Below are 8,127 nucleotides of genomic sequence, written 5' to 3'. Positions count from 1 at the left end.
GGTCTCTTCCAACCAGAACTATTCTGTGGTCCTGTGATCCCTTACAAAGGGGGTGTGTGATGTGCATTTTTTGGAAAGAGATGAACCAAGGGGAGGGAGATGCTTGTTCCCCACCTGCAGTGGCTGGTCTGTGGGGTTGGGCTCAGGGGTGCTGAGCACTCACATGCTCCCTGTGCCCTGGAGGTGCTGACTTGAACATCTTCCTGAACTCCTGGATGTGTATGGAGGGTTGGAGGCCAGATTTCCTCATCACTCACTCAGAAGAACATGTTCTTTAGCTCCTGCAGCCCTTGTTGGAAGCACTCTGCCCTTGTTGGAAGCACTCTGCCATGGTCTCAACCCCTGCGAGGGTTTACTGCAGTTCTAGCCTGATGTTAGGCTTGCTGCAGGAGGGATGAATCATTTTCTTTCCTTTTTTAGGATTTAAACGTGGATGAATTTGAAGAAATATTCAAAACAAAAGCCCAGGGCCCAGCCATCGACCTCACCTCCAGCAAGCAGAAGATCCCTCAGAAAGGGTCGAGCAAAGTCACGCTGCTGGATGCCAACAGGGCCAAAAACCTTGCCATCACTCTGAGGAAAGCTGGCAAGACAGCAGATGAGATCTGCAAAGCTATCCACGTGTAAGTAACCCCCTGGTCAGCAGGGTCTGGGGTCCACTGGGACTTCTGCTGAGCAAAAGGGTTTTGACTTGGCCGTTGGTGTCGGTGTTTTTGCGTCAGGGAAAAAAATCCAAGAGTTAGGATGGAACCCTTCTGAATCCCCAGAAATCAGATTGCTTTGAGCTAAAAGATGAACCTGGAGGTTTGGTGTGGCCGTGTCAGTGTTTGGGCTTCACAAATTAACACTCCTTTCACTAATGAACCTGATCCACGTGTCTCCAGGGGCCGCGCTCGGCCCCTCTGCTCAGCGCCTGCTCTCGGGAGCAACACTGGAAAACCAAAAGGTTTTTGGGAAGAGGCAACTGTTTTGTGTGCTCCAGAAACTACAGCTTAAATCTGAGGAGTCTGCAGAGAACTGGGTTTGTGCCAACCCCTGGTGTGATGCAGAGGGAGGTGCAGAGCCTGCCTGAGGAGGGGCCCTGGCAAACATCTGCCCTTTCTCTGTTAGGGGATGTCTTCAAAATCTGGGTGCACCTTTGGGCTGGGGAGGAGGGTCACCTAGAGCTGCTGCAGACTGAGGCAGGTTCAGATGTTCAGCTCTGGCCCAGTTAAATAAACTCTTTCCTCCTCCTCACCCATCTTCTCTGGTGGAAGTGAGCTGTGGCCATGGAAGAAGTGGGTCCAGAGAAGGGCAGCGAGGCTGGTGAGAGGGGTGGAGAACATCCCCTGTGGAGCCTGCCTGAGGGAGCTGGGGTTGTTCAGCCTGGAGAAGAGGAGTCTGAGAGGTGATCTTATTGCTCTCTACACCTGCCTCAAAGGAGGTCATAGTGAGGCTGGTGTTGGTCTCTTCTCCCAAATGACTGATGCTAGGACAAGAGGAAAGAGCCTCAAGTTGCACCAGGGGAGGTTTCAATTGGATATTAGGAAGAATTCCTTCACTGAGGGAGTGGTCAGGCACTGGAATGAGCTGCCCAGGGAGACAGTGGAGTCTCCATCCCTGGAGGGGTTCAACAAACAAGTAGATGTAGCACTTGAGGCTGTGGTCTAGAAGTTAGGGAGATGTTAGGAGGAAGGTTGGACTTGGTGAGCCTGGAGACCCCTTCCAACCATTGCAACTCTATGATTTCCTTGCAGACCTTTGTCATAACTCCTCTTCTTTGGGTTTGGTCTTCAGGTTCGACCTGAAGACGTTGCCAGTGGACTTTGTTGAGTGCCTGATGAGGTTCCTGCCCACGGAGAACGAGGTGAAGGTGCTGCGGCTCTACGAGCGGGAGAGGAAGCCCCTGGAGAACCTCTCTGATGAGGACAGGTTCATGATGCAGTTCAGCAAGATCGAGAGGCTCATGCAGAAGATGACCATCATGGCCTTCATAGGCAACTTTGCAGAAAGCATCCAGATGCTGACCCCGGTGAGCGAGGGGCAACCCTTGGGGGACACCAGGGCCAACAACGGGGAGAGCCCAGGTCCAGTCTCTACCCTGGACTGCTCCCTGTGCTCCTTGTTCTTCACCCTGTAGAATTTAAGACAGGTTTAAATGAAAATGTGGTTGTTTGCATCATCAGGGAGGATTCTCATCAGTGCTGGTCCGTGGGCTCTTTGAAGCCTGTCCATGTGTCCTTCACCAGTGGAAGGGTTGAGATGGAACTATGCTCTCACCCAGCCACGTCTGAGTGGGGTCCATCTGCCCTGCAGATGGGTTGGTTGAAGTCCTGCTCTGTCCAGGCAGGAGAACGTTGGTGCTAGAACCACAGGATGGATGTAAAATGGAGCTTGGTTCCAGAATGTGAGTGTTGAGGCTTGAATTTCACCCTTGGGTTGGGTGTGCACTAACCAGAGCTCTTCCTGTCTTCACCTGCAGCAACTTCACGCAATAATAGCTGCGTCTGTCTCCATAAAGTCATCCCAAAAGCTGAAGAAAATCCTGGAGGTAGGTCTGGTTTTAGATACCTTCAGTAGGACAGCTCCAAGCTGCGTGGTGTGGTCGCCATGCTGCAGTGGAAGGGATCCATCCAGAGGGACCTGGGCAGGCTGGAGAGGTGGGCACATGCCAACCTCATGAGGGTCAACGAGGCCAAGTGCAAGGTCCTGCACAGGGATTGGGGCAACCCCCAGCACAGGTCTGGGCAGAGAATGGACTGAGGGCAGTGCTGAGGAGAGAGGTTTGGGGGGCTGGCTGGTGAAAAGCTCAACATGAGGCAGCAACCCAGACACCCCAACCCTGTCCTGGGCTGCCCCAGAGGGGATCCCGCCCCCCTAGAATAGGGTTCTCTAATTTTTATTTTGTAAATCTGAGCTAAGAATCCTCAGCCCAGCAGAGCCAGGGAGCTGCTGGAGCGGGGCCAGAGGAGCCCCAGCAATGCCCCGAGGGGGGAACCCCTCTGCTGGGAGCCCAGCAGGAGAGAGTTGGGCTGGGGCAGCTGAGAGGAGAAGGCTCCAGCTGGGGAGACCCCCTGGGGGCTGCCAGGGCTTCAAGGGGCCTGGCAGAAAGCTGGGGAGGGACTTTTTGTGAGGGCTTATAGTGACAGGATGAGGGGTGGTGTTTTTGAAATGGAAGGGGGTAGATTTAGATTAGATGTTAGGAAGAAATTCTTCCCTGTGAGGGTGGTGAGCCCCTGGCCCAGGGTGCCCAGGGAAGCTGTGGATGCTCCATCCCTGGAGGTGTTCAAGGCCAGGCTGGATGGGGCTCTGAGCAACCTGCTCTAGTGGGAGGTGGTCCTGCCCATGGCAGGGGGGTGGAACCAGATGATCTCTAAGGTCCCTTCAACCCAAACCATCCCATACACATACTGACACCACTCCTGGGTGCTGATGCACCAACTCCCCTTCCAGAGGTTTCCAAAGCACCCTGTTCCTCTGACAGTTCCTGCTCTGTTCTCTTTCCTCCTGGCAGATCATCTTGGCTCTTGGCAACTACATGAACAGCAGCAAGCGAGGAGCTGTGTATGGATTTAAGCTGCAGAGTCTGGACCTGGTAAGCAAACTGGAGGTGCCTTGTGGGGACTGGGTGGAACTCGGTGTCCTTGAGCACTGGCTGCTGGGGTGCTGGGTCAGGGCTTTGCTTTTTGGTTTTGGGGGGCTGCTCAGGAGAAGGCACGTGTCTTCAGAGGCTCTGCAGACCACAGCTTGAAAACTACCTGCTAAGCAATTAAATGTTTGATAGGACAAGAGGAAACGGCCTCAAGTCACCCCAGGGGAGGTTGAGGTTGGCCCTGAGGAACAATTTCTTGCCCTGGAGGGTTGCCCAGGGCTGTGCCAGGCTGCCCAGGGCAGTGGTGGAGTCCCCACCCCTGGAGGGGTTTCCAAGCCGTGGAGATGTGGGGTGAGGGACACGGGGCAGTGGGGACCTGGCAGGGATGGGGGAATGGGTGGACTGGATGATGTGAAAGGTCTCTTCCAACCCAAACAGTTGTGTGATTAGATGAGCTCTCACAGCCATCCCTGCCAGATGGAGACACCCCAGGGGAAGGTGAGCAGGGCTTGTGGAGCCTGCTGCACCCCCCCCCAGAGCCTGCTCTGCCTTCTCTCCCCAGCTCCTGGAGACCAAGTCCACAGACAGAAAGCAGACCCTGCTGCACTACATCTCCAACGTGGTCAAGGAGAAGTACCAGCACGTGTCCCTCTTCTACAACGAGCTCCACTACGTGGAGAAAGCTGCTGCAGGTGCCACCCCTCTCCCCTCTGCCCGCCCACTTCCACCACCACGCCTGGGCTGGGGGGGAGGCTCTTCAGGGTGGGGAGCTGCTCAGGGTGGGGGTTCAGGGGCTTCCACAGCACCAGCCATGCAGCAGCTTTGGGTTTTTGCTTCTCAGTGTCTCTTGAGAACGTCCTCCTGGACGTGAAGGAGCTGCAGAGGGGCCTGGACCTGACGAAGCGTGAGTACACCATGCACGACCACAACACCATGCTGAAGGAGTTCATTCAGAACAACGAGGGCAAGCTGAAGAAACTGCAGGATGATGCCAAAATAGCCCAGGTATTTGGTCCTGGCCGTGGTCAGGTGTGGGTGACACACAGTTTTTAGCAGGGTCTGTTGGGACAGGACAAGGGGGGATGGTTTGAAACTAAAAAGGGGGAGATTCAGACTAGAGAGAAGGAATTTTTGATGCTGAGGGTGGTGAAACACTGAGGACACAGGCTGCCCAGAGAGGTGGTGGCTGCCCCATCCCTGGTACCATCCCAGGGGAGGTTGGATGAAGCTCTGAGCACCCTGCTGGTTGGACCAGATGCCCTTGAAAGGTCCCAACCCTGTCTGTGGTTCTGTGACCTGCCAGTCTCAGCCGAGGGTTTCACACAGGGTGGAAATCTGGAGCCTTTACCCTGGATGCTGCAGCAGTGGCTGGTGAGTTTCCCCTGAAGGAGACACAGCCCAACAGCTCTGTGCCTTTTGCAGGATGCTTTTGATGATGCTGTGAAGTACTTTGGAGAGAATCCCAAGACGACTCCCCCGTCCGTCTTCTTCCCGGTGTTTGTCCGCTTTGTGAAGGCCTACAAGGTAAAGAGGAGCACAGTCTGCTCTTCTCCTCTCCCCTCCAGAATCCACCCTGGTGCCTGCTTGGCTCAGGGCTGCCAGCAGAGCAGCCTGGAGCTCCCTCTGGCTTTGCCACCCTGCCCAGCAGCTCAGCCCCTCCACCCCTGGGGCACCACAGACGGTGGTTCCTTTGGGAACGTCCTCAGGGCTGTCTGAGGTGGATCCTCAGGGGTGAAGTGTCTGGGTGGCTGCAGCTTTCCCCGTGGGGCTGGGAGAGAGGGGGTTGTGTGACCTGGGAAGGTCTCTCCCAGCCCATATTGTTCTCAGAGGTGCCAAGAGGCCACACCTGAGCTTGGGAAGCCCTGTGGTAGCACGTCCTGGTGCTGCTCACGTGCAGAATTTGGGCTCTGCGTGGCAGTTGGAAGCTATAACCTGTGGTGGGTTTTGTGTTCAATAGCAAGCAGAAGAAGAGAATGAGTTGAGGAAAAAGCAGGAACAGGCCTTAATGGAAAAACTCATGGAGCAGGAAGCATTGATGGAGCAACAGGACCAAAAGGTATGGAACAGAAACGTCTCACAGGCTGGGCTCAGCGTGTTCATGGGGTTCTCCTGGTAGCCCTGAAACCTCAGCTCTGTGTTAGAACTTCAGCTGCTCAACATAAAAATAGAGTCTCTGGAAGTTCTCTCCTTAGGTGGAGAGAATTTGGAACTCTGCAAAGCTGAGAAAAGCCAAATAGAGTCACCTCATCTGCATCATCATTAGCTAAGCCTTGTTCTTCTCTGGCCTTGTCCCTGTTAAAACCCTGGCAGCAGGACTCAGCCCCACGGTACCATCCTGCAGGGATTTTCCTGATGTGATTACATCCTGAGGTGACATCTCAGACTTGCTGGAGGCCGTGTCCCATGGCTCTAAACCAGCTTTGTTGGCTGGTGCTCCTGCCAGCAGCTCCTGTTGGGCTCTTTAACCCCCGCCGAGCTTTTTCCCTCAGGACAGCCTCTTCTTCTCATTCCCCTCCTTTTCAGAGGTGAGAGCTTGGAGCTCCAGTTCCAAGTGATGAGGAGGTTTGGGGGTAGATGCCAAGGCTAAGGAACAAGCAGCTAGGCAGCCAGGGCAGCCCGTGACCCTGCCTGTCCCCTCTGTGGGATGTGAGCGAGCCCCACGCCTCTTCCTTCCCAATCTTGCCAGACTAGGCAGCAAACTGGCAGCTCCAGTGTGCTGAGCGTGGCCCAGGGGAGGTGCCCTGCTGCTCCACCACGGGGACAGCAGGAGATCAGCCCTTCCAAACCTCTCTCCTTTGCTTTCAGTCTCCTTCCCATAAAACCAAGAGGCAGCAGCAGGAGCTGATCGCGGAGCTCCGGCGGCGGCAGGTGAAGGACAACAGGCACGTGTACGAGGGGAAGGACGGGGCCATCGAGGACATCATCACAGGTAGGCACCTGCTCTCCTGCCACCCCAGGCACCCTGTCGAGGGTATGAACCCCTGGAGCTGCTCAGAAGCTGTTGCAGGAGCTTCTTGTTCCTCCTGAAGGAGCCTCACTCGAGCTTAGGACATGGGAGGTGTGAATCAAGTGGGGGAACCTTGGCTTGTGGGAACCTTGCTAGTGGTAGAGGTCCACCAAGCCCCTTTTAGGTGTCCACAGAGCTCAGGCACACACTCAGGGTCCTGGGTCTTCTCCATCAGCACGTGGGGACGTTCTCAGGTGGTTGGAGTAGCCTGGTCTAGACCAGTGCTCCAGTGGGGATGTCCATGGAGAGCACTCCCAGAAACCTGGGCTTTGCCCATAAATGGGATTAATGACAGAAATTGAATTAGTGGCAGCCATGCAGTGTGATTAAGAGCTTATGTCCTCCTCAGAACACACCACCAGTCACTGCACAGCCCCAGCAGGGCAGGGAGTCAGCCTGGAGTGGCTCTGCCCCTGGGCTGCTCTCGGGCAGGGAGCCACGGAGCCCGCAGAGGTGCCAGCCCAGGGCTGGACCCCACAGGAGCTGCTGCCACAGCCAGCCCCAGCCCGGGCTCTGGGCAGCTCCCTGGGGGGCACAGGGGCTGCTCCAGAGCTCTGCTTGCTCAGGAGATGGGTCATCAGAGCTCCACTGCTGCTCTGGTTCCACTGCACGTCCTTCTCCTCTGCTGTGGCAGGAACGTCCCTTAACACCTCAGTGGCTTTACAGTCACCTCTTTATGGGGCACAGACACTCCAAAAATAGGTCCTTGGACAGGAAAGCTGCTCCTGAGTGGTCTTCACACAAGTTTTTCCTGCAGGAAACCAGGGAAGGGGTTTTACCCCTCCCAGAGGAAAGCCAGGGAGGTTTTGCCCAACTAGATGAAACGCTTGAGGCTTTCAAACCCTTTTTAACCTTGATTAACAGCTTCCTAAGATAATATCCTTTTATTAATCGCTGTAATATCTAATCTGGTGCTGCTTCTGTGACTCCTTCAGACTCCTGGAAGCTCGTTTAATTGGTGAAGTGCTTCCCCTGCTCTGTGGGAGAAGCAGATTGTATGGTAGGAACCCAGCCAGGGGTACCAGGCAGTCCAGTGAGAGAGTGCCAGCTCCAAATGAAACCTGTCCTGTGGTCCTGTGCCTGGGGGTGTCTCTGGGGGCCTCAAGCTGTCTGATGAGAAAGGTTAGGCACAGAAAGTCAGGTAGGACCAAGGTCACATGAATACATCCCATGAGGTCGCTGTCAATGGGATGGAAATGATCCAGAGTGTCCTTTCAGATTGGGTAGTGACTCGTCAGGGGCAGGGGAGAGGAAGGTGAGAGAAGGAGGAGAGGAGAAGGCCCCAGGGACACCTTCTGGGGGCCTTTCAGTGCTTCAGGGGGCTTGTCAGAAAGCTGGGGAGGGACTTTTGAGCAGGGCCTGTTGGGACAGGACATGGAGGGATGGATTTAAAATTAAAAGAGGGAGATTTAGAGTAGAGAGAAGGAAGAAATTGTTGACCCTGAGGGTGCTGAGCCCTTGTCCCAGGCTGCCCAGAGAGGTGGTTGCTGCCCCATCCCTGGAACCATCCCAGGTGAGGTTGGCCGGGGCTCTGAGCACCCTGCTCTAG

General features: G+C 55.3%; 1 protein-coding gene across 1 annotated transcript in view; it reads left to right on the top strand.

The window, feature by feature from the left end:
• Window positions 1-420: 420 nt before the first annotated feature.
• LOC103773264 (formin-like protein 2) overlaps window positions 421-8,127 on the top strand; it is a gene marked incomplete at its 5' end in the record, with an annotated part of 8,067 nt that continues 360 nt past the window's right edge. Inside the window, 9 exons of the mRNA XM_008940628.1 lie at window positions 421-623; window positions 1,777-2,011; window positions 2,462-2,530; window positions 3,494-3,574; window positions 4,134-4,263; window positions 4,413-4,576; window positions 4,994-5,095; window positions 5,529-5,627; window positions 6,377-6,500. Of these exons, the coding sequence (XP_008938876.1) occupies window positions 421-623; window positions 1,777-2,011; window positions 2,462-2,530; window positions 3,494-3,574; window positions 4,134-4,263; window positions 4,413-4,576; window positions 4,994-5,095; window positions 5,529-5,627; window positions 6,377-6,500 (1,207 nt within the window). The remainder of the gene's footprint in view (window positions 624-1,776; window positions 2,012-2,461; window positions 2,531-3,493; window positions 3,575-4,133; window positions 4,264-4,412; window positions 4,577-4,993; window positions 5,096-5,528; window positions 5,628-6,376; window positions 6,501-8,127) is intronic.

This window comes from Merops nubicus, unplaced genomic scaffold (assembly GCF_000691845.1).
Source record: "Merops nubicus isolate BGI_N331 unplaced genomic scaffold, ASM69184v1 scaffold35215, whole genome shotgun sequence".
NCBI lineage: Eukaryota > Metazoa > Chordata > Aves > Coraciiformes > Meropidae > Merops > Merops nubicus.
This window is presented reverse-complemented; position numbering and strand designations above follow the sequence as displayed.